General features: G+C 46.9%; 1 protein-coding gene across 1 annotated transcript in view; it reads right to left on the bottom strand.

Annotated features, from left to right (window-relative positions):
• Window positions 1-26609, bottom strand: part of BAZ2B (bromodomain adjacent to zinc finger domain, 2B) — a 55598-nt gene that overhangs the window by 16876 nt on the left and 12113 nt on the right. The window contains exons 7-20 of the mRNA XM_010149708.1: window positions 25662-25955; window positions 24400-24460; window positions 23741-23849; window positions 18627-18837; window positions 14233-14325; window positions 14067-14128; window positions 10935-11000; window positions 10134-10199; window positions 9451-9495; window positions 7914-7979; window positions 5626-5757; window positions 4615-4869; window positions 3699-3913; window positions 2260-2334 (exon numbers count right to left, since the gene is read on the bottom strand). Of these exons, the coding sequence (XP_010148010.1) occupies window positions 2260-2334; window positions 3699-3913; window positions 4615-4869; window positions 5626-5757; window positions 7914-7979; window positions 9451-9495; window positions 10134-10199; window positions 10935-11000; window positions 14067-14128; window positions 14233-14325; window positions 18627-18837; window positions 23741-23849; window positions 24400-24460; window positions 25662-25955 (1750 nt within the window). The remainder of the gene's footprint in view (window positions 1-2259; window positions 2335-3698; window positions 3914-4614; window positions 4870-5625; window positions 5758-7913; window positions 7980-9450; window positions 9496-10133; window positions 10200-10934; window positions 11001-14066; window positions 14129-14232; window positions 14326-18626; window positions 18838-23740; window positions 23850-24399; window positions 24461-25661; window positions 25956-26609) is intronic.

Raw genomic sequence — 26609 nt, 5'->3', positions numbered from 1 at the left:
CCTGAATAGCACTGAAATTCACATCTCAACATGACGGAGAAGGAACAAGGGGCAACTTCTCACCGACCATCGGCCCAGCAACACAGTGCAGGCAGCTCCGAATTCACTTCCCAACCACAGATGGCACTTGCCAAGGAATGTTGTTCAATAACCCTAAAGAGAGGAGGAGGGGGGAAACACAGAAAGCATCCCTATAGGCTTTTAAAGAATGATTCCTTTTTCCAACCTGGCATTTTAACGTTGCTTTTTTGTATCACACAAGCACAGGTTTTCATACGAGCTTTTTGGTGGCCCGGGTGAGGACACCCTAACAACTGAGGATGTAAGCACAAAGTGTCACTTGGCGGACACAAAGGATACAGGCCGAATCGTTGCTCATCCCCCTGGATGCAGCTTCAAGGCGGTCTGGACACAGTGGGATGAAGATTCACCACAACAGACACCGGCGAACGAGGCAGAGATAAACTAGCTCCACTCCTCAGCCCCGTTCCTCTCCCACCCCACACACGACGGGCTTGCGGAGCGCCACGTACAGGTCTGCGTGCGCACCAGAGGAGCAGACGCTGGTCGCGTGGCAGGGTCGAGGAACCAGATCGTCCTGTGCACGACTGTCTGGGACTGGGACGCTCAGAAACGGCACTGAGCTTCGATACGGACAGGGGAACGTAAGGGCGTAAGAATCTGGTCTGGAAGCAGAAACAAAGACCAAACAGAGGCCTGAAACGGCCACATTTCTTTTCAGAGAAGCTCCAGAGCAGTGGCAGGAGTTGATGAAAAACACCAACTAATGTAACAAGGAAGAAAACAGAGTTCAAAGCTGATGAACGGCGGCGCTTCTGAACAGCTTCTTCAGAAAGAACAGTGGGAAGTCCACAGATTCTGAACCAAAGATGAGAGAGAGAATTCAGCCCAGTGAATCCAAAGCAGCAAAAAGAACGTCGTCTCCGAGCACCCCGCGGTACTTATTGCAAACAGGGATGGCACCACTGGAACCCGAAATCCACACAGGGGGAATACACGGGCGATGAGAAATGACTGCAGCAAGGAAGAGGGGCCTGGGAGCTCAGGGCAATCTGCTGCTACTTGGAAGGGAAGAAAAGAGAGGTGGCCAGGAAACAGGAGGATCCTACAGCTACAAGTACTTACAGTTTGACGGAGGGAGAGAAAGACTGAGCCATCCCTGAGGAGACACAGAGAGGGAAGGGTTCCATTGCACTAACGGGACAATCGGCTACATCAGAACTTCAGAAGCACTTTTTAAAGTACATCCCATAGAAGGGACACAGATGAAGACAGAAAAGGGTATTTGGACTGTCCTAAAGGCAAAATACATTAACCCTGTGCAGACCAGGATCTGCAGCATTAGGACAGAGTTTCTTTTTACTGGTTTAGTTTTTTCCTCTACCTCCCTCTTGTCCTTCTTCTTTACTTCTTTCCTTCTTCCTTCTGAGATACATTACAGGGAAAAAAGGGAGACACAAGATTAGAAACACAAGTACCTAAAGCAAGGACTAAGAAAGGATTCACCATTCTTGGTAAGAGGTAAAGATGACCAAGAAAAAAAGAAAGTAGAGTCTGGCTCTGCATTTTTACCCTCCTGCGATTCATGAGCTTCATGCCTTCCCACTTCCTGGCGCTTGGAGCCGTTACGCTTGCTGTATGGAATTTTGTCTTGCAGGATGGGGCAACAGTGGGTGTGAAACTGACAACCCTTACAAAAGTTCCAATTTCCCCTTAAATAAAAAACAACTCGAAGTTTGCATTCTATGAACGATCCCTAGCTACGGGGAACACCACAACACTGACAGATGGTGACACTAAGGGAACGTAATAAAAATCAGCAGAATCCGATTGGTAATTGCATGGAAATCAGGTCTTCTTAAATCGCCTTTCAGAATGAACACTGCTCATTATGGTAGGTGCAAATAAACTTCAATAATGTCAACAGTGATTCAACAGCTCCAGTAACATTCTGGTAAAAGAATATTCCCTTTATTCCAAAGGATACAGAATGGACCTGACTTTGCCCCGATTTTGAGGGACACTAACCCTCTGAATCTCAGGCATCTTTAACAAACTGTGGAAGACCAGTGCTGTGCCATTCCAAATCCACATCCCCTGAACCAAGCAGTTCACTTACCGACTCCCAAAAACATCAACATCAGCTAATTCTGTCCCTCAAACCAACTGCCTACGTAGCTGCATACCCGAGTGAACGCAAGAAGCAACACACTGTAGTATTTAAGGATTGAAACTTACTTCCGAAGTTGGCCTTCGACCATCCATTTATCTCTCCTTAGGTTTGACATATAATCAATGTTTTTATCAATTTCGCTGTCAAAGATAAAATAAGCCGTTAACAGTGAACTCACATATCTATTTCTGACAGACATTTATGTGCAGACACTTTGTCTCAAAGAACCATCTCGGAGAAATGTTTCAAATTCAGAGCAAGTGGTTTTAAAGCCTGAATGCCAACACAGCACCCTGCCAGACCTACGTCCGGCAACCTCTCTTTACAGTATCGCACGAGCTGTCCACACGCAGCCCGTCATTCACAGAACCTGACATCTCCTTCCGTACTGGAAGGCAGTGTCAAGCCTCCAGATGTATTTGCCACAAAGCATCTGCACTGCAACAGGTTATCACAGCACATCTCTGGCATTCCAAGCAGCATCCATGTGCTCCACACACTACCGTTCCCCTCCCGCTCAGAAACTGGAGAACCGAAGAAGTGCTTTGGTACAGTGACCGCCAGTGAGCCCCTCTGGAGACATCCCAACCTCAGCAATTACCAGGTTGAGGTTGTTTCCATGACGAAAATACAGCAACTCACGTTCTGAATGATCATTTCTACGAGTCTGGTCTGACAACGGTGGTCACGTGCAGTAACACAGCTCGCTGCCATGATGGATTTGATTAACACGCACGAACTGTCTTGCACAGCACCCGCACGCCCCCTGCACTGCCCGCTTCCACGACTTTCTGCCGTGGAAAACAGGAAGCACCTCTCTCATTCCTGCCTTACATCACCCGGATTCGCTTCTGCAGCCCAGTATGTGAAAAGCAGCAGAATTCCCCAGGAAACAAACAGGCACTCAGCTGGGTGCTCCAGGGCTGCACCACAGCAGGGGAACACGCGCAGCTGTAGGCACCCCAAGACTGGCATGGCCCAAGCTCTTACTGCACAGCCTGGGGTTCTAAAGTGTTGTTTACCCCAAGGGTTTTTACATTATGACATGCCATGTCACAATTATGCTCTGACATGTCCTCATTTAAGCAACAAACAAAGAGCACACTTCCTCGAATTACTGCCACCTCAGGTGATGACCCCAGTTAAAGTATTTGGGCCAAAGAGGGCTGAAAAAAACCAAGGGAAAGCCGGGAACTACAGAATCCTTATAAAACTCTTCTAAAGTGTGCCCTAGAGTAGTTAGGGAACTTCTTCATAGTCAACCTCATCCCTTACTCCAAAAAGACCCGGAGAAATTTTGGGGCAAGCTTTGGAAAGCAACTTAGAGACCAAACATGGAAAAGTTCCTTTCCGTGACACCACACGTGCGTAAAGACGAGCAGCAGGAACACAGCAATGTTCAGCTGTCACTGTAAGAGCACCAAGAGTCCCCCTCTAGCAGCGGACTCACCGTCAACTGCATCGCTTTATACAGGGGTTCCAGACCTCTTTGGGAAACTCTTACCTTGCTACGCTTCTGCTGCACGCCAGCTCGTTGACAAGAAAAGCCAGTACCGACGCTTTCTGAGCTGGAGTATGGGCCTGGAAAGCTTTTGTCTTCAAGCTCTCCGTCAGCTCGGTCTGCCCACAGTGCGCCTCCATGAACATCTGCAGAATCTCGGACACGTTATCTCGATTGATACCAACGTTCAGTAAGTGCTCCCCAAGAATAGTTTTAGCCTGAAAAGAATAAAGGCATTTGGAGAAAATCACATCTAAAAATGGGGCTTTCCTCTGCAGGCTCCATTCTCATTTATGGAGCAGTCAGGTGGGTTCGTTTGCCTTTCAGCACAAGGACTTGGACCAGGGTTTTAATTTGTAAACCTTCAACAGAGGAAGAAATGAGAAGGTCTTCACCTGGAAGTTTTCAAGAGCAGAGATAATACTAATGAAATAGGCTAAATGAAAAAAGACAGGGTCCAACCAGAAGCTGAAGAAGAATGGTTTGGACAATCATGCCGTGGCGAGTCCTCCAGCACAGAGCTACGTTGCCTTGAAAGCGAAGAAAGAGAATCACAAATGAATCAGTTTTGGTGAGCTTTGGAGAGAGAATCGGCAAGATTCACTGGAGTGCAGCGTGAGTGTAAAACAGAAAGGGGAAAAACTGGAGGAGTTAGAAGACATGGGCAGAGATGGGAGACTGCCCTACAAGAGGCCAGACAAAACTGTGGAGGGTGGAGAAAATGCCCAGAAACGCATCCCTTCTGGAAAGCTGAGAGGGCACAGAATGTCTTCGAGTAACATTAGTACAGCAACACCAAAGGGGTAGGAACAAGGACGGAAACCCAGACGAGAGGTGTGGAAGATGCATGATGATCAGAGACTTTCATAAATACAGGGTGTTTGCTACTGGTTCTTTTTTCCTTTTTTTTTTTTTTTACCTTGCATCCTGTAACAAGTCCCGGATCACGAACAGCTGCAGACACGAGCTTCACAAGCAAGTCTTGCACTTCTCCCATGCTGTCCCCTAGGTTGAGCAAACCCTTCTGAAGAACGCTCAGGGAAGGGACATCCACGTTCATGTCGAAGCCAAGGACTTTACCGAAGTTGTGCAGGAACTGCACTACCATGAGACAATCTGAAAATGAGCTTCCATCGAGAACAAGGCCTGGAATGCGAGGCAACTCAGGCAGAGGCTGGAAGGCAAACAAGGAGAGGCTCAGCAGCACGTTTCAAAAGGAAACACTTTGATCTCAGCTGGGGAAATCGGCTGACACTTCCATGACCTACAGCATAACGATGTGAGAAGGGAAAGGGGACAGAAAAGCTCCTCCCCCTCCCGGCCCACCCCACCCCATCCCACCAGTTTACTGTGAAGCTGAAGCGCATTTACCTTTTCACATATTATAGGAGGCAAGTGGTTAATAAATACTTTTTGGCTGGAAGACACTCTCGGGCTCTATTCTGAGCCAAAATACTGTAGAAGACTGTGTAAAAATATTTGGAGGACATAAGGAGGGGAATTTTCTGGACCCTTGAACCTGAGGTATGTCAGGTCCTGCAGGACAACAACTAAGAACACTGGGACAGCAATTTTTTTTTAAGTATCAGCTTAGAATATTTGCCCATCTGAGCCAAGTTCGACCCAGTGCCAGTGTCCTGGGACACGGTGCACACTCCTGCTGCAGAAAGAGCTCGCAGCGGTCGATTATTTAAGCAACCACACAAGGGCTCTTTCGGAAGGAGGCCACCTTTACACAAAACGGCTTTAATTAGCTAAACATCTGCTGCTTTAGGGTCTGTAGTATCTTGTGGGTTTATGTATTTCAAACAGCTCTCTAATGATGCAGGTGAAAACGGGAAAGCTTCGGGAGCGGCTGCAAGAGAACAGTTACTGTCACCATGGCATGCTACAGCACCAAGAGGCATTAAGTTTCCACGCCTGTGATTACCTTCTGGTCTGCTAAGCACATATCTTCCTTGGGCTTCTTTAGCTCCTTGGCCATTTCCAATTCCAGTCTCCGCTGTTCCAGTTTACGCTCTTTATTCAACCTTTTTTCATCGCGTTTCTCTTGCTTTTTTTCCTTGAAGAGAGTTAAAAGGACAGAAACCCACGTATTACACTTACAATGGAACAATCAAAGCATCTGAAAAGCACCGCTTACGTAATGTCAATAATTACACCCAGCAATTAAGGAACCCGCGTTCAAGTAAAGGGAACTACAGAAATAGAGCAAAGCCAGCATGTGTGAGAAAAATCTAGGATTCACTCCTCTCCTCTCCTGCCCACATGGAAATGGGTGTTGAGTAGGTTTACGCTGAGTGTCTCTGGAACACCATTTCAGAAAGGTGACCGAGTGGAAACATGGTGAAGAACAAGACAGGTGATTTCAAAGGCCCCGCTCACACACAGGTGTCACCAACACGCATCTGCTAAGGCGAGACGGGTCGAAAGCAGCAGCTGGGAAGACTTCCCCAGACAACGCGTGGTTTAAATGCCCGCAGTGCACGAACTGGCTATGAACAGCGTATAAAGCAGCACCCTTCCAGCACACACAGCCCTGGGCCGTCAGTGCCATGCACTCAGCATGCGACTGGGAAACTGAACGGTCACCAGTGCCTTCTGTGCACCGGAACACAGGGATAATCAAGCATCTATTGGTCTCCTCCAACACCCTCCTCGCTGAGGTCCCACAGAACTGCATCCCTCTGACCTGCAGAGACTGGCCCTGAATTTGGAGCCCCGAGTGCCCTTCCCATTGCGGCATCCAGCGGTTCTCTGCAGTACCTGCCCAGCGCGGATGTGCCCACACAGTTCCTTACGGACCCCTGTGCCGCAGCACCGAATGCAAAACCACGTGTGGAGCCTACCCCGTGTTGATGACACATCTTCAGGTCACAGGGCCACGTGCACACACACAAACATGCATGTTGGGGTTTCGGTTAGCCCTAACCACCTGATACAGCCTAAGGTGGAGCCCCTGAAGCTCCCTGAGACAGACCCTTTCCCTCTCTAGGCACAAAAGGGCTGAAGAGCCTCGCTAAGCTGGTTCCTAGTATTCAGAACCATCTCCCGTTACTCTGTCAGCTGAGGTCACTCCAGCTGCCTCAGGTTTCTACCACATTCTGGCTGTACCTACGTCAGGACTCGGGCGCATCAGCAGCCTGGCACAAATGGCTCACGTCGCTGTACGGGCCTGTCAGGGCCACGGTTTTTTATTCCTTCTTTCACTCTACATCGAGCAATGCCAGACCGCTGCTGGCAACTGTGGTTAAACGCAATGACCACGCAGAGCAGCTGACAGTGACCTCTACTACTACAGCCTTCGGTGGGTTTTTGGCAAGACAGAGCTGGGAGCTGCACACAGAGAACGTGTTTGGAGCAGCAATCTGACAGTGGCAGAGGAAGAGCAGAGACATACAGAACTACCCAGCTGCCCAACAGCTGCGTGCACGTCCTCTGTACTGACCGCAGGCCGTCGTATCTCTGATGATTTCCTAAGGGCCATGCTGCTCATCCATGTTTTCCCCCCTTTGCCAGCACAGATGTTGTATGGAAAATCCCAATATACTACAGCAGCACACAAATCGGTAACACCTGGATTTCTAAGTGGTTCACTGCCACTTATCTTACCCTGAGTCAGGGTCCCAAAGCCAACTGGAACTCCCTCCAGCTTGTTTTTGGCAACTAGAAACATTCTATGTCAGAAAAACCCAAGGGAAGTACAGATGGATATTTAAGTGGCAACATGCTAACTTGCAGTTCTGATTAAAAATGCAAGTGCAACCATGCTAAGTTACACGGGTGTATTCAGAGACTACTTTTACGGGCTGCAATGAACGTTCACTATTCTGTTAAACACACCTTAGCAACAACTGAAAGCCACCAGTATTATCAGTGCCCAGCACAAATCCAAACCCCAGCCTCATACCGCTACTGTGAAGCAAGTTCACTCTGTCCCAGCTAAAACCCCTCTACCCTCAAGGAGTCGAGGCTCCCCCGGTCAGTACTGGCGGCAAACAACGCACGTTTAACTCTCGCATCCGCATCATTTATAAAAACATCCAAGAGCACTGGCCTCAGACTTGAGCCCTGAGCAACCCCAGTGTTCACAGGCTGCCAAGCCTGCTGTGACCCCATTTATTACAACCCATCACCCAACGTATTAAGTGTTGTCTCGCCGTACGCTGGACAGAATGAAACCGTGAGAACTTGGAACTTCCAGGGGTTAATACTCACCTCCGCTTTTTTACGTGCTTCAATGGCTTTCATAAGCATCATGTGTTGTCTTCTCCTTTCTCGTTCCTATTGAAGCAGGTAAGATTAGAACAAAACTAATCCACATTTCAAACCATCAAGAAAGCTGAGTAACGACTTTAGCATTAATAGACGAGTCACAGTAAATGCTAAATATAGGACAAGAATGGCCGAGTCTGTGCATGTTTTAGTTCAGGTTTAGAAAGCAAATACAAGAACAATCAAAAGCAAAAAGGTAAAGCAATGAACATGGAGACAGTGTAAAAAAAGAAGCATACAGATTTACTTATGGTCAGTTGTGATGCTCCTTCATAAGCCGGCAGAACAAAAAGCATAATGGTTGGCTGGAACAGGCCAGTTACCTTACATCTGCTATTGCGGAACTTGCAATTTACCTCTTCAAGAGCCAATTCAGCAGAAATTTTAAACTGGTCATATTCAAACACTGCAAATATTAACTTTTTTGAAACCAAGCAACAAATTACTATGATCTTCCTCAGCTCTAGGGCAGCTTTCATCGAGCCAGTGGTGGCGCATATACACACGCAGCAACACTTGCACATACTGATGCCTGTCCCTCAATAAAATACGTCACTAGCTGCACGTGCGTTAAGCAGCTGCATTCTAGAGCATTAAGTATGGGGGGGAGGTGTGTGTCTTAAAAGCTGCAGAGTAAATCTTGGTCCCAGTACAGGCTACAGGAATTTTATCACCTAATTCCGAGAGGCTAGGATTACACCTTCCAGTACTTCACTGTGTACTTGTAAGAGTATGTATTTCCCCCTGACTGGAAGCCGATTTCCTCAGCACCTTACAAACTTAGGAAAGACATCATCCTGGTTTCTAAAACAGGTTAATTCAGGTTGTATTTAAAATGTCTGGATTCATTCCCAGTGAACGGGACAATGCTTGCACAAATTATCCAAGTGACCACCTATTAATTTTGCATTAATTAATCCCTGGTTTTATACAGCAGTCCAATTTCTACTGGGACACCAGTAACAGGTTTCTGGTTAAAAGCCTCGTTTCTTTACTGCCCTGTGCAATTTGTACACGTTCGAGACGTGTCTCGTTTCCGTAACAGACAAGCCAAGCAGATGTATGCAATGCACTGTGCTGTAAAGCCATGCAGCAGTATGTAATATGACAGCAGCCAGTGCTACGTTTTATGCATTGCTATGACAACCATATCACAACCAAATCACAATGCGGTGTTAGATGTACAAAAATAAACATACCCATACCATATCTAGTCTATGCCTCTCCAACTCCTGGTAGAAAGAGTTGGCACAACATTATGAAACAGAAATCACAAAGTCATAAAACCACTTTATAATCCCCCAGAAGACCCCAATACCAAAGCAAAGCAACAAATCATAAGGTGAAAGAAAATTTGTGCAGGAACCAAACCCAGAAATTTTAAAAGGGCACATTTTGAAGATCTCCCCCCACACACACACAGGGCTTAAGTAGAAGCTCACAATGGGCATTCTCTCTGGTCAGCTGGATTCATACCCACCTGGTGCTTCAGCAGAATCGCTTGCTGCCTTCGCATCTCTCTCTCCTTAAACAGAAGAACCAAAATGCACTTAAGATGTCCATCAAAATTTACATACCAAGTTGCACATTTTTGCCACACTAAAAAAGCACATCTGAATTCACCTGTTACTTCCCTGCCCCCCGAACCGAGCACAGAGGAGTATATACCGCACATGTGCCAGCCACGCCGGCGAGTTCCATGGCAGAATACAACTAGAGTGCCAAAGCAGCAGCAGAAGCAACTATAAACGGCGCTTTCCAGCGTTCGTAAGAGCGTTCTGTGGTCTCGTACACACACGGCCTAGAACAGGCTGCGCCCGCGGAGAACAACGATGTTGTCCGATACCGCGTGCTTACAAGAACACTGAGAATAATGTCACTGCACGAGGGCTCGGAGTGACGCAAACTGAGCGTCCCGCGAGCAAAACTCATCGTGGTGGCCCATAAAACAATGACTCTCGCTCCACATTCATGTGTGTATGTAGGAAGGCGTGCACATGTGTGTTTGGCTATGGCACACAGACAAACCTCCCCGTGTGCTTCAACTGCTACATAGCAGATGCACACGCTGCTCACACGGTGTCTCAATTTACTGCTTCTGTACATCAACATGTATTATGCACAACAACACAGTTCTCGCTTTTGGAGCTCATCTAAACTAACCTTTAATCGTTTTTCGGCCTCCAATAATTTGGCATTTGCTGCTTCTTCCTTCTTTTTCTTTTTCGCCTGTGCATGCAAAACAGGTCACACAACAGCACCGTCACAACTTGACAATAATCTGACTAAAATCAAGTTACGTGCCTATAAAAGTTCAAAACATCATCACTTCTCATGTGCATTGCAACAGATTTCTTCCCAGTGCAGTTTTCAAAATCCATCAATTCCCAATTCATTTCCTGTTTAAAAATTAAGCCAGAATTCCAAGTCCCACCTCCAAGTGGTTCCCCTGGCCACTCTAACTGGAAAGCAAGGACTCAGAGAAACTACAGGGATTGCCATTAATTTCTCCATGAACAGAGACTGGGAAACTAGCAATTCTGTCCGTGCTACTCTACCAGTATATCAGTAGTAAACCAGTATAGTAAACCAGCATATTCCAGCACATACATAAACTCAGTATTAACTCCACTGCACTTTGTGATCAGCAGAGCGTGACACCGCTTCGGCACCCTATTACTGCAAACCTGTTGGCTAGCACAGGAACAGTTTCGCTGGCAACGTCAGCACAAACAAGACTATTTGTGGAGAAGGGGGGCACTCAGGTGAACATCTGCAAGATTTGGGTCACAGCTAATACACTGGGAAGGAAAATATTTTCAGACATGTTTCTGAACGGGCCTGTGGACGCCCAAGTTGCGGGAGCTGTTGTAATCAGTTACAACGTCACTGCACCTTGACTATCAAAATACAACGTTCCTTAAAATGGCAACAGAAAAACAGTATTTGAGCCATTATTTTTACCTCTAAAATTTGCTGAGCTCGAAGTTCTTTCTCCATTCTGATTTGCTGGATTCGTTTAATTTTTTCCTAGAAGGGGAAGAAATTTATTTTAAAAAAACCCACACACTGAGAAAGTAAATTTACTTGTAAATGAAAAAAAGAGCAAGTTTCTCCCTGTCCACTTTTTGTTACCCTGTCCCACACCCGCTGGAGTTAACTGTTCCACGTAACAACGTACGTCCTGGATTTCCACCAGCGTCGGACGCCTGGCGTACCCCTGCAGGCCCCTACAGCTGGGCCTGCCCAGGGGCTCGGGTGGCAGTTGGCACAGTTCGTTCTGTAAACGGCTTTAATGGGTCCCGAGTAACGACGGTGTGAGCAAGGCAGCAGCGTTCAAGTTCCAGCTGGCAATGGTGGGGCTATTTCGGAGTGAATGGAAATGGGAGCCGCGGCATGAAGACCGTGATGGGATCTCCCTGAATAAGAAAAATGGGGCTCTGGCAAACCACTATTTTCTGCCTGGACTCTATTTGCCTTTCTGTTCGTTATCTCAGGCAACACAGAGAATGCTCGGGCTCTGCTGCCAACGCTCTTGGGCTCCAGCTGTGTGTCAGTCCGCAGGTGGTAGGCAATAGTATCATTTCTTTTATTTTCTATGATGTTAATTACTTATTAGTAGCAGTATTGCTATATATTCATCTCTACATATAACATTCATATCGAATGACGTACATTCGTGGTATTTTATTGCTGGCCAGAATTATACCACAACAATACTCTGCTGAAAAATAACCAAAACCAAGCCCCTAGGAAGAGATAATCTACAATATTTAACAGAAAATGAGCAATCACAGAAGAGAAAGACATACAAATTCCCTGAAGAATAGAGCTCCAGTACCAGACCCCCTCAGGAGCTATAATAAAAAACTACAGTCAAGTCCTACCAGCTCCTGACACTGCTCAAAGTCATAAAACCATGTAATCCAGCCAATTATTCTGGGGCCCTGTTTATACAGCACTGAACTTCCCTTTTCAACATGCAGAGCTCCCACCATGAGCCTTAAATCTCTATCAATCCCCCAGCATCCTCGCTCATAAAACTGCACAGAAGTTGATGGTACGTGCTACACCTCGTAATTCCACAAGGGCCCAAGTCAACACACAACGAACTTCTCGGTACAGCTCAGGGTGAAGAACCGTCTCTGTAAGACACATCCTACACACTGGAATCACGAAAATTTTATCCATTTCTGCGTCACGAAGGAGTATGGCGATGGTGACCTAGGTTTGGATTTGGTGTATTCCCCACTTAAGCAACTCTTGCTCCCTGCACACCTAGGCATTTCAGGACTGCTGCCTAACCATCGGCAACGACCGGACACAGGCGCGATGGTCTACAGAACAGCTGGTGTCACTGGCCCATCTTCAGCAAGTGAGGGCTGCCTTCCGCCGTAGGAACTCTGAAGCTGTCACCATCTACACGAGTTCGGAATGGCGGAGGTGGGAAAGGGAGAGGGTGGGAGCACTGGGACAGGTTGCCCAGAGAAGCTGTGGATGCCCCATCCCTGGGAGTGTCCAAGGCCAGGCTGGATGAGGCTTGGAGCACCCTGGGCTATGGAAGGTGTCCCTGCCCGTGGCAGGGCGGGCGGGGGGGGGGGGGGGAACTAGATGATCTTTAAGGTCCCTTCCATCCCAAATCGTTCTGCAACCCTATAAAAAGCCTCACAAAATGTGTTGAGGAGATGTAACAAACTCAAAAAATAAACTAAGCCATCTTTAGGAGAAACACAACCGAACTCCCATACGAACAGAAACCAGCCTTGGGACTGGAGTGAGGAGGCTGCACCCCTGCAGAACCGTGTGCCCTGCAGCAGACTTCAGCTCTCTTTGGGACGAAAGGCACGAGGCTGCTCAGTCTGGAGTTAAGCTTCCCAAGAAGCTGATGCAGCAAACACAGTGGAAGTCAAACCTGGAATCCTCTATTCCCATGACTAACTGAAGTGTCACTTAGAGCTAAAAGTACGCAACATGACAAAGTAACGTACTGCCTGGTGCCAACAGTTACAGAATTCCATGGAAATTCCAGTGAAAGTTTCTATCACAAAGAAAAGATACTGGGTTTGTAGTAAATGTTCATGCTTTCCATCTCCATATAGCCCTTTAATGTAAATACTGTACTAAGAATATGAACACAGAGCACAGCAGTTGATTCAAGCTGTATTTAGACATTCTTGCTGAAAAATAACTACAAGTACTATGTGTATTATGCACACACACGAAGTCAAGAGTCGTCCAGGTTGCATTGGCCTATCCAAGTCACCTTTTCCTACGTTTAGCAGGTTCTATGCACTTACACTCTGCCACTCTAAGAGGGGAAAAACCTGAAGCAATAATGGTCCTGAACACAAAAACTGTCTTTTCACCGAGAGCCAAACCACTCGTCCTTTGCCTGCTACCAGGTCAAGTGTTTCATGTCTGAACTCTGCAGGAAGTTTCATACAAACAGAACAAATACAAAACCCAACCAGGCAAACAGAGTTTCGGATGCAAATTATTCACTTCTTCAAACTGTCAGATTCCCAACATACGTAACTTTTTGCTGATCTGTTACAATCGGCTGTTAAACCGACGACAAGCCTGCCTCGGGAAGCAGCGCCGTTTGGTAAGTCTGCGCAGGCTCCCGTTTGTTCCCAGGTTTTACTACAAGAGCGTTGATCAGTACCTGTCTTTGAAACCACGTACTGCTGCACCGGCCCGCTGAGCTACACCCCAAACCTGCCACCAGCCAGCCACAGCTGCTCCAGCCTCTACGGAACCAGACACAGCACTGTTGGGTCTCCCGGAACCACCTACGGCACGGCCGCAGGACTCTACTTCAGCGGCGAGTTCTCCTCCTTTCTTACTGACATTCCAGGCAGTTACGTATACCGGGTGGCTTAAATCTGCACAGACAGAATCGGCACGTCCCGACAACACGAACCACTACAGAGCTTCGAATTTCAAGTAATACATACTGCGTGCGCTTTACAACTACATTTACAACCTTCGCCTTCTGATCAGCATACTTCATAATTTACTAAATAATTAAAAAACCCTTCATTTAGTAATTCAAAACATATTTTTCAGAGCTTATTTAGCCATGCCAAAGTTTACCTGCTGCTTCATTATCTTTATCTGCTCCTTCTGCTTTCGCTTTTCTTCCGCTGCCATAATAGCTACCAAACAGAAGCAAACTGTTAGTGTCAGCAGAACATGCCAAGAGCCAGGTGACTCTTCATCCCGCTGCCCACACACCCAGACTCCCACAAGAAGCACTCACCTTGCTGTTTTTTCGCTTCTTTGGCAGCTCGAGCTTGCTCCTGCTTCTGGAGTTTCCGCAGTAGCTTTATCTGCGCGGCCTGCCTAGCTATCTCTGTTACGGAAAGAAAACCCGCAGCTCGTAAAAACGCTGGTGTCCAACAGCACAGACCCAGCCCGTTCCCAGACGGGCGGGAGGTGGAGAGAGGAAACAGTGGATTTGTTGCGCACACACTTATCGTGACAACATTTCACTGTCAACTCTCTACAGTGCCTTCTCAAGCGCGATGAACATGGACACTTTACGTGACAGAAAATACCATTGCTGGAGGGAAAGTGCCTAGCAAGTGACAGCGTGAGGCCAATAATGCCTCTTCATTTACAACGCCACTTCTTTCTTTTCAAAGTGGAAAACACCTTTCACAGAGGGCTAAATTTACACTGTATTCAGAAAGCATGGAACTAGTGTTTTCCTTACAGGTCACCTCATGTAATTACCTCACTCTTTTAAGAAGGCAGTGAGAGCCCACTCATCTGGGTCACACATCTCTGCGGCGGCTACCTACAGCCAGCCACTCTTACGCAAGTTAGAAACTTCCCGAGGCATTTTACTGCTTCAAGTGAGAATGTTTATGAAAGGTGGGTGAACGTGCATGAAGACAGGGACTTCCTGAGGGCTGAACTCAGCTCACTATTCAAAGGACTGAGGTCCAGGACCTCTTGGATACAGCATCCTCCAACATCCTGTCAGCTGCTTCTGCAATAACCAAGACACAGGGAAAATCCACGTACAGATAAAGATGATGCCGGGGATAGTGAGGGCAGTGTAAACACACGACAACAGGGAAGCCTTGAGCACCAAGGGCAAGCCCTACAGCAGGAGAAGTTACACCATACATAATCGCAACAGAACCAGTAGCTGGAAACAACAATTTACACCCAAACACACATAACTGCAGAAACTGGGCCAACAGACCAGCCCAGCTGTACTTCCATCCAACTAGTCTGTGCTGTACTCAGCAGAACATAATGGCTTCCAAATCAATCCAAGAAATCTAAAAGGAAGTTAGGGAAACTAGAATTCTTGGTACCAGACGATAATCCAGCCGCAGTGGACATGTCACGGACTCAGCAGGTTGCCAGGTACCAACACAACAGGAGCATCCGAGAGATGTGCAGGCACAAGGGCAGCGTTCTGCACAAAGCGCAGTATGCCGTCGCACAGCAGAGACCGTGAATGAGGAGACACCTTTGCAGCTCCTTCTTTGGTGGAACCCCAAAAGAAGCCGTACAAAAGCAGTCTTCAAGCACACATACTTCACGGGAGCAACCCACACGCACTTCCAAAAAATGAATTTGTCCAGGTAAACACTGAGCCACCTTTAAAAAAGGCAAAAGGTAATCCACACATGGCTCTTCAGAAAAGGAGAGACTGTCGTAGGAGCGCGGTGAGCGTGTAACCCATGAAGAGCTGGTTCGGTGAGAACAGGAAAGCCTACAACATGCCAAACCTGGAGTTAGAAAGGCTGAAAAAGAATGTGAATGGCACCTTGCAAAGGATGCCTGAGCAGAGGTAAAAGATCTTCACATACGTCACAAGAGGAAGCCAGAAATGCCATCAGTGGGACCTAACGATGAACAGGACAGAAGACAGAGCCTTGGGAAAAAAGGTCACTGAGTCTCCTGTGGCAGTCTCCACTGCTGAAGGTGGCAAGGAGACTCCCCTACTCAGTGCATCGACTACAGTGCACAGGTCAGAAGAGCTGGATGGATTTGGAAAAATGTAACAGAAGCGTTGGATCAAGAAGGTTAAGGCAGATGTTAACGGATGCCCAGGATGGGACACAGTAAGCGGAGAAATCTGCAGGCACCCTGACAGGAAACCAGAGACACCAGCCGGGGTGTTCACCGTATCACTAACAACAGCCCGCGTCACGGACCAGTGATGCTCATCCACAGAAAAGAGGGCTCTAGCAGAAGTCTTGGAAATTGCAGTTTGTCTCATTCTCCTCACCTGTTGAGGTGGCAGAGTCTTGCTGTCGGTACTGTGTCATACATACACCTACTGAGTCCCTGATAAAACACCATCAGCTCAATCGGCATGGCCTCTACTGCAGGCAATTCTGCCCCGTTTCGGGTCTCAATGCGAGTGTCAGTAACTGGGAGATTCTCCTAATCTAATGGGCATATTTGGCATTTCAGAAAGTATTTTACCAGTTCTAAGTCAAACACTATTAATAAACCAAGCTGTCATGTCACTGAAGGGTAACGTCACTGACAGCTCTCTACGTGAGAGCAGGCAAAGGGCAGAGACCCACCACCCTCCCTGATGCAGCAGAGGGTTTCTTCACAAATCAGTATTAGAACCAGCTTCATTTAGTATCTTTTTTCTCAGTGAAACCTGTAAAGGGGACTAACAAGGTTAAACCCCAAAATGTGAAGACAGTATTAAGCATTCTGGAAAATCCAAGGCTGTGCTAACTGCAAGGAGCTCTGGAAGAGCCCTGCAAAACACTGGGCAAAGGTACCAGAGGAGCTTCATCCTAGAGAAACGTGAGGTAGTAAACCTGGAAAAGAAACACAAAGTACAGGAGTGTGAAGAGGATCAAAGGGACAGAACAACCACCTTCTGGGAAAAGACTAGAAGCGCTTGGGCTCTTCAGTCTGGAGAGGAGCTGAAGGACAGAGGGGATCAAGGCTTGCAAAATCACCAAGGAGGTGGATAACAAACTGGAGAACTGTTATTCCCCACAATAACAGAACTAGGGCACACCCAGTGACAGAAGATCATTTCTTATAAAGGGAAATGGCCTGGTGGTTAGCAGACGTGTGTGGAACCTGTGGCCATGGGAGGCTGGTAGAGCAAAGACTGTTAGGAGGTTGAAAAAGCAAAGGTCAGGATAATTCATGGGCAGCAGTGCCATTACCAGAATAGACCACGTTAAAATGTGCTCTACAACATCACTCATAAAACCCTCAGGATGCCATGGTGCGAGGGTGAGAAAGTCAGCGTCCCGAGAAGAGAGCAGGTTCACGCAGGCTCCCCATGCGGCACCTCCTGTGGCACTACTGGAGACACGGCTCTGTGCTAGGGGGGCCTGGGCTGAGCCACCGAGACATTTCTAACGCTCCCATCAGGGGAAAAAGCAGCACGGTCAGCCTGAGCAGGTGTAACGTCAAATGTTACACATGCACTGCGAATCTCCTCCTGTACGCAGGCCAGGTGGCTTTGTTCTTTTCATCAAATGCTGAAGTCTTTGGTGGAACAGTAAAACGTGGGAGAGCGCTCCTAAATACTCCCCCACTCACCCCTTGTAGTGACCAAGGTAGGAACAGAGAAGATAAAAAGTGAAGCAAAATGGCTTATTGTCAAGGGCTGATCTTTTTCCACCAAGACAAGACTTGTGGAATAAGCTACTGTGGCTCACCAATAAATACACAGCAAATGCTACGGTGCTTCAACAGACACTAGTTTCCTAATTCTCAGACTGAAAGGAAGGTGGTGGCGACCTTAACACAGAGGTAGCAGAGCTGAGCAATGCTACAAGACACCCCATGTACTCCGTGGTGGCTAAACCTGCCTTCTCCCTGTCCATGTGCCCAAAGCGTTATCCCTGCATGCCTTAAATACATCCGTACAGACAGCACTCCGAGGGCAACATGGGGACAGGACGCACAGAATCCCACCAAGGCAGATAGGAACATAGTGTTAACGGGGAACCCAAACATGCCCACAGCCAGCACGTGAAAGAACAGCCAAGTCTGGAGCTGAAACAAACACTCTGACTCCTGGGCTGGAAGAAGTTTTCGTCTCAAACCGGATGCATGCAGAAAACATGACACAGTAACGGACTAAAGAACTGAAATTCAAAAGGCAGGTACTTGATGTGCATCTAAAACCAGGCCCTCACGCTTCGGATACACACTACCATGGAAGTTCTACTCCCTGCGCTGTCACTACTTATATCAGGATTCTAGTCAACCTTATGGGCAACTTGCAGGGGATTCCCAAGAAAAGTATTTTCCCTGGAACAGCCACAAGCCTCCCCAAAATGCTACCCTCAGTGGTTTTTAATTTCTAGGTCCACAGTTGTTTGAGCTGACAAAGGTCTATTAATTTTCGCAAAAAAAGTACATCAGCAGTAACAAGGTTATTTGCTGCCCGCTTTTTCGAACTCCATAAATCTAAGTGAAGGAACTCTAGCGCAACCCCTCGGACATGCATTTACACACTGGCGTCCTCCTCTGAACCACACACACATTTACCGACCTTGAAAAAGAAACAGGCTTCACTAAAAGCACGTACCAGATTTCCAAAATGAGACGCGGTATACCGATATCCTAGCGACACATCACCCCTCTTAACTCTCTGTACAGCAACACCCCCTCTCCCGAGGGCAGTAACACGCCTCTTACCTTGAGCCTGGAGCTTTCTTAAAAGCTTCGCGTCGGTGTTGTCCAGAGATTCAGTGCCACCAACATTCGGAGGTCGGCCTTTGCGTCGCCTCGCTCTTGACTCCTCCCTAGACTGCTGTCTGTCTGGATTAGGAGGTCGTCCTCTGCGCCCTTGCATTGCTCTGATCCGGGGAATGACTTCCTCTTCCTTCAGCAGACACCACTGCACCTCCTTGCGATCGACACATTTCACAGAAGGGTATTATGAACACAGATTTAAAGAAGGAAAAATACATCTAAGACACTGAGAACATGAACAGCAGGAGGAGAGTTTATTTCCTTTTTGTCCAAGTAAGTTGTATATACAACACGCAAGAGCCATGATGTACTACTGGGTTGTACAATGTTGTGGTGATGCACAGAAACTCTGTGCTGAGAACTTACCACTACAACCTCTGGCAAACCGTATGGCTACACAAGACTTCGCAGCCTGCTCAGTGACAGTTACTACCTGGCCACGGCTGCGTTACCTGTAATTCCTTCTGAGCAACTCGCTTATTGCTCAACCCTTTTAAAAGGCAAAATGGATTCTTTCTTACTAGGGAAAATCAAAAGTAACTACTCTGCTTTCAGACAAGCTACTGCTCAACGTGAAGGAGAAAAACGTGTCGAGCTACGAGCCGCTGCATTCCAACTGCCTGTGCCCACAGAACTGCTGCTACGCTTCACCAGAGCCAGCAGTGCATCTCCAGATGCTGCTCCCTGGGGTGCTGTACATCTCCACAGCGAGCTGGACAAACACAGGCTCATTTTACTCTTCAGTTTTGTTTAGTACAATTTAGTTCGCTCACCCACTGCAGAAAAATCAGTTTCTGTGTCAAAGTGTAAATTTAAGAACCCGTCTGCCTGAGCTGAAAGTTCTGTTAACTACATTCTCCAGCCAAACCTAACATGAAGCAATACATTCAACCCTCCAACTATTATGGCTGGGTTTCTGAGGGAACACAAACCCCAGCACTGCAACACTGTTCACAGGGATACCCGAGTTAACCCTCATGCAGAAACAGCCTCACTCCAAGCGCTGAAGGTAGCGCTGATTGTGTTCACTGGGCAGAACAGGAGCAGAGGCTGATCTCGCTGGCCTGGGTGAGTATTTCAAAATTGGAACAAGTTTCTGAAAAATGGGGGGGAAGGATGCTAAGTATTCTTTGTGCCTATCCATAATTTGCCTTAAAAAGGTTTACAAAAGATTTTGAAGATGTCTGCTAAAGCAAGAATGGAGGTTGGTAACTTAGAACACACATTAGGATCTGTTCAGCAAAACATACATTTGCATTTCCAAAGTTGACATGTTTTTATGTACATACATACTGAAATCCAATTTACTGTACCTTAAAATACATTTCCATTCGCTTATTCTGACCATTTCACTCAATAATTTCTGCTCATTCTTCATAATCACAAATGATTTGACAAAAGAAACGGCCTTTTGCTGGTTACACATTCAGATTCCAAGAAAGCGAGCAGATGCCATTCTGAAGTCTGAACCATTTCCGGCTAAGACCATCCCAGGAACACATCTCACACTTGGTGCACAGCCATTCTCAAGGGCTTTACTAGCTACGTTCCCAAAACCGAGCTGTTGGGGATCATGACCATATCACTGTGTGCACAAGGCAGCATCACAAAGGACTTGTGCATCCAAAGGCTACCCCCACCACTCTGGCAGAAGCCAACTTGTTCGCTGCCTTGCAGAGTACTATTAGGCACAGAGTTCCATTCCCCTGCCCAGTGCCTGGTGCTGAACCCACTGCACAGGACCGGTTTGCTGGGCAATGTCCACCAGATTCAATACTGCACTTGTCACACACACCCACCCCCAGCCTAGGAAACCTGATCCCACAAACCACGAGTGCCAGAGGGATTAAAAATAAAAAAAAGGGCAAAACAGAATTCAAAGAAAAGGATAAGCAGCCAGAGTTCAAGCAGCACCCGGAACTTTCCGTGGAAGCCGCTCCTGCCTTGTATTTTCCACTGTTCATGATAACAAATATGCAGAAAGGCAAGAGAAGACGTCCGAGATCATCAGTGCCACAGAGCCTAGGGATGTACATCATGTTTCCCTAATGCCTCCAAAAGAGAATCCAGAGGCCACCAAGACAAGCTGGCAGCAGGTTCAGTTAGCAAGAGGAGCTGGCGTTTCCAGGAACGGGGAGAAGACAGTTTAATGTTCTGCCAAAGGACAGAGTGGATAAAACAAGTTTCCACAAGTTTAAGAGAGTACAAGACAAAAATAGTCCAGAGAAAATCCATTCAGGATTCCAAAAATCCAAGCAGGAGTTAATTGACCACCTCTATGTTTTGCTCCAGTATCTTTTACAGTGTGACCCAAAACATCATTCTATTAAAGGAAGGTACAACCTGATATTCTCTGGATTGTCAATATTCCAAAGAAAAAATATGGGGGTTGTGCCCCAACACAGGACAATCATGGGCTTCCATAAAATCTAAGTTTCACTATACAAACGTCAGAGAGAGAGCGTGAATAACACTGCGAAATGCCGGGGTTTATTGTAGAAATTAATCCAAATAAGAACTTAATCGGTCTCCCTCCTTCAGGCATCTCCCTCACGACAACCCTGCTGTGAGCTCAGAGCCCGCTAACCAAATGAACAGAACCATCGGCCTTTGCCAACGGCAGACACCCTCAGCTTCAGATTCGTGAGAAAGTGAACAACAAAGCTTTCTGAGCGGAACTGCAGGATTCATGGGAGGGCAAACACTTCAAATTCTGGTTCCCAGAAAGGGAGGCATATAACTGCCATGGCATTATCACCGTGTACGACAGCCGGGTGCCGAGCCGTCGGAGCCAAGCCCTTCTCAGAGGTGCCCGGGGACAGGACGAGAGGCAGCGGGCATGGACTGGAAGACGGGAGGTTCCCCCTGAACAGCAGGAAAAGCTCTGTCACCGTTACGGCACTGAGAACTGGAAAAGGTCACCCAGGGAGGTTGTGGAGTCACCCTGCTTGGAAGCATTCAGGAGCTGGTAGCCCTTCTTGAGCAGGGGGGTTGGACAAGTGACGTCCCACGGTCCTCTCCAACCTCAACCATGGTGACGGATACACTCACTGTAAGACAGTCCCTCAAGCCCGCAAGGTGCGGTGCCAGGGCACAGCTCAGTATCCCTCCATAACACTTTTCCACCTACTACTCAACGCAGTGTTCCTCTCCACATTATTCCATCTCCTAAGGACCGTGCCCCCTCCATCACCCCGAATCATGTTCGCACTAACCTCTCCAATCCACAGCAGTGTAAAGCCTCCATGTCCTGTCACTATATTTCCGTGTGTGCCAAACTTCCAACGCTCCTCTCACCCTGCTATTTCGTGGCCCACTTCTGCCTGATGTGCTTTGAGCACATCTGGAACAGCTGCCCGCGGCGGCCCCACCCCCTGCTTTCTGAACCAGAAACCTTTCCTTGGTCTAACCAAGTCCCAGTGGAACCTACCACGAACGTCACAAGGAGAAACTACCGAGAGGTGCTCAGCAAGTTCCCACCCGTATCGCCAGCTATGCCTACGGAACCTGCCCTTTCCCGTGCCGGCACTCCGAGGTTCGACAGCGTCACAGAAGGGCAGAACCTGAAAGTCATCTCATGGAGTAAAGGGAGAAGAACGAGATAAGGAGAGAAGGGGACAAGACTAATGAGGGAACACGGGCAGCAGACAGAATGGTCACAGGGTAACAGACAGCAGATGCCCTGACACGACGCCGCGCTCACCATATGAAGAATTATTTCCACCTTGCTGTTCAGGTGCATAATGAAGCTCTGCACCAACAGGTTGTTGTTTTATGAACACCAAACATGAGGGAACAGCAGCTGGGAACCAGAAGCACCACCTCAAGGCAGCTGCTTACTATGAACTCAGATTTACTGGTTCCAGTCCTGCATTATGGAACCGTCCCGTATTTCTATAGCGTACCACAAGGACACCTGGCTTAGCTACAGCCCCAGTTTGAGACTGTCGAGAGCACGCCTGCCCACATTCCTGCGGCAGCGTATTCAGGACGCCCCTCTTTCAGAGCAGCAGATATGCTCACTGACAAAAGTCCAAAAACTTTGAAGCACATCCTGAAGAAATACAGTAACAGAGTACGGCACAAACAGAGCAGTAATTTCCTTCAAATTCTGACTTTATCCTTGTGAGGTTTATCCACACAAAGTCCAACAGCTCTAACACCCTAAAGCACAACTGCTATTCCTCAGCATTCCTTCCCGTCAACATCTCGCGCTTCAAGAGACCAGATGGCATTCCCGATACAGGGAACACATTTAAATACACACATTATGCACGTGAATACATGAAAAGAGCATGATTCAACACATACACACACATTCTGTCAGGAACAGGTTTATACAGTAAAGGAAGAAATAGTGTTTTAGGCAGAAATATCTGAACACTGACTACGGTGTTACTACGGTAACACATGTAGCTCTGAGCTCTTTTGTACCAGGCAGATCCATGCTCCGAGCCGATCGTAAGGCATGCCAACTCCCACAACCTCGTAGCAAAGGATCTGAGGGCAGCGGTTTTCGGCACTGCCCAGGATCTCATCAGAACTACTAAGAAGATATACGCACAATTTTTAGAAAGAATTAGCTAAAAACAGGCAATGCTTCAGACTGTAGCAAAAATTAGTTCACCTAAATTTAAGTTAATGTTCCTTGGATCAAAGACTTTACTTTTTAAAAAGCGGATACCTGCGGTCCATCTCTGGCTTCATAGAAGTCACCCACTCCTATTTTTGCACTGAAGCTGAAATTGTCCCTTGAGATATCCATTATTCCATTTCTGCTGAGATACTGAAAAAATCACATATTTTTCCACTTCAGCTTGTCAGTAGTTACAAGCCGGCTGTGATGTACAGCTGGCTCGGGGAGTGCAACGCTCTGCACATTCGATCAGAGGGACAGGCACTCATCACACAGCATTGGGCACAGCACTAACACTGAGATACACTGCATCTCGCACCACAGGACATTTTGAAATATTGGAGGGGAAAAAATAAGGCGTTTCTTAATTGCGAGCATGCTCAGTAGCATTAGAACTCAGAAGTTTAAGAAAGGAATGTACCTTTACAACATCAGGGTACTGCCGCAGCTTCTTCCCACAAGGTGCAAAATAGGCTACTTCTCCCTGAAACCGACCATCGACGTTTCTTATTCGGGTTTCTCTTCGCCAGCTACAGTAACATGAGACAGAAGCACACAAGACGACTTTTTAAACCGACATCAATTACCTTTTTTTAAGATTTTTACATAAGAGGAAAAAGGCACGTGTCTAAAACACGACAAGAGTGTCACAAATTCAGTGCAATGGCACAAGTTGTTACTCTGCAGATTGTTCAGACTCTACGTATGGATTTATCTGTATCACACTACTTATATGTTACCAGACTTTAAATGGCTGAGACCTGTATTTCGGGGAGTTATCTGGAGTCTACACTGGCTCAGATCTAACCATCAGGATTAATCTCCAGCAGCAAACCCACTAAGAGACAAGGTCAGGCTTGCAGAAAAGCATGTGTGATGCACAAAAACTACCGCACAGGAGATGCTGACGCCTCAAAAGGGATCCCCTTTCCCTGGGAGCTGGAAATGTCCAGTGCCCAAGCCCTTTCCTTATTACTCACTCTCCACAAATTTTAAACTATCGTTTCTTTACCAACTGACTTCTGAAGGTTTCATCCCCCTGTGAGGTATCCCAAGTACACACACAGAGGCACAACCTACCCGTACTCGAGAGGAACACGCAGCTCCCGTTCATCTGGCACTCGTCGTCTTTTTGAAAGACCTAAACCAGAATTTGTGATTAACATCTACAAGAATTTACAAACTGAAAACATGCTCCTAAAAATATACTTCTTATCCCCATATCCCAAACGAAAAGACCAATCGTTTTTACATTCTAGTCATTACACACCTCAAGTACAAAGAAAATTAATTTAACTGCTCTGCTTCTGAAATGCATTTTCCTCTGAGTTTCCCTGAAGCTCCTCTTCTAACACTGTCAGAGGGGAACCTCACCCTGCTGCACAGCTTGCCACCTTCGGTGCTCTCGGGTATCGCCAGAATAATTCCCTGCCCACCTGTTTTCCTATACCAGACTATTTCATTGGTTTCAGTACAGAATGTGAAAATGAAAACACTCCTGACTTTAAAAACCGCTACCAGCCTTCTCAAAGCATCATAAATCAACAGAGATTCCTGAGCAAAAGAAATTAACTTTGTATTTTAACAATTTGGATGACTCCTAACGCACAGGAAATCTTTTACAGGCGGTGCCATTACCGGGCCTCCTTCTGGGAAAAATAGGAAGTAGATCACACCACACTGCTTCAGAGTTAATGTCCTCGATGACACGGGAGGAAATTCCTATTCCACTGAATCCACATATAAGAACCAATCTATGAGCAGATGTCCCCATTTGAAATCTACTTACTTGTATGCTAATTAAACATCAAGTTTCTAATTCAAAGTCATAAATATGCAATTTCTTTTCATTGTTACCATGCAAATTGAGAAGTGACTTTCAAAAATGCATTCTCCTCTGCAGCAGCAGGAATACATGTAGTAGATGTACTACATGAATGAGTCACTGTGCTGGTTTTAGTCAGGACAGAGTTAAATCTTCTTCACAGACTTTAACATCTGTTGCAAACACCCATGAAAAGATCACAGAATAGCCCAGGTCAGAAGGGACACCAAAAGATCATCTGCTCCAACCTCTCGTGCGAAAGGAGCCTAGGTGAGATTATTGAGCACCCTGGCCAACCACATCTTGAAAATGGCTGTGACAGCGACTCTACCACACCCCTGGGGATGCTGTTCCAGTATGACTGAAAAGTCTTTCTTATGTCGAGATACCACTTGGCACCTGTGTCTAAACTACTTCTGTAACTAGTTCTACACCACAGGCAGGTGTTCCATCGTACTAGACGTGCACTGTGCTACAGGTGTTCTATGGCACTATAACAGAGACATTGAGATATCACAGTGTGTACTTGGTGTAAGAGCAGACGGTGCTGTCCCAAGGAAAACTGCAGGCTGGGACTCAGGACATAAGGCAGCTGGCGCAGAGCTTGGGGTCTTTGCTACTTGGAGACTGAGTGGGGTGGAATGAGCCGCAACACCAATGGAAGAGCTCTTCATAGAGGGTGAAGTTTTACGCCGTTTCGGTGGAGATTTTTCTCCCTCAGTGTCTGTATCCGATTCATCCTGATCTTTATCATCCTCATCATCTTCATCCTCAGATCCTTCTGTATCTGATTCAGAATTACTGTCAGACTCTGTTTAAAAAAGCGTGGCAAAAGGCACATTATGACTTGGTAACTAATGGCAAATCCATTTCAGTTTTAATCCTTGCAAAGTATTTGTCTTATTAAGTAAGAAGCAACTCTGACTTCATTTTTTTAATAACATCTTGAGTGTAAACAGAAGGTCCTAATTAACTACCTAAACTTTACAATGACTGCAAATACAACAGAATAAAGTAATTCTACATCACAACGCATGGTTGTTTCAGCTGGAATTCTGTGTTACTCCGTGAGGAGAAGACAGAAGTTGCAGTATTTTAAGAGACCAGTTACCCTAGAATGAGCTACAGCTGAGACATCCCAGTCAGCCTGGCAGTGGTTGAACACTGCCACAGGAAGGGCACTCCAAGGATTCCAAAACCTGGCATGAAGAGGAAGCAAACAATGACACTGGGTACAAGCTGAATGGTGTCAGACGTGTGGCACTGGGCAAAGGAAGAGGGCGGACAGGGAGACGAACACAAGACGGGCTACAGCTGTGAGGGATAAGGAGGATTAGCGTAGGGTGTGCATGGAAAGAGAATGATGAAGGTGGAGCTGGACCCAAGGAATATCAGCACACAGAAGAGAAAGAAGTGACTGAGAATACAATCAACGCTAAAACAAGCCCTGCCCCTCTGAATTTGA

This window comes from Eurypyga helias, unplaced genomic scaffold (genome assembly GCF_000690775.1).
Source record: "Eurypyga helias isolate BGI_N326 unplaced genomic scaffold, ASM69077v1 scaffold10284, whole genome shotgun sequence".
Classification (NCBI taxonomy): domain Eukaryota; kingdom Metazoa; phylum Chordata; class Aves; order Eurypygiformes; family Eurypygidae; genus Eurypyga; species Eurypyga helias.
The sequence above is the reverse complement of the archived record's forward strand: the minus strand, read 5'-3'. Positions and strand labels throughout refer to the sequence as shown.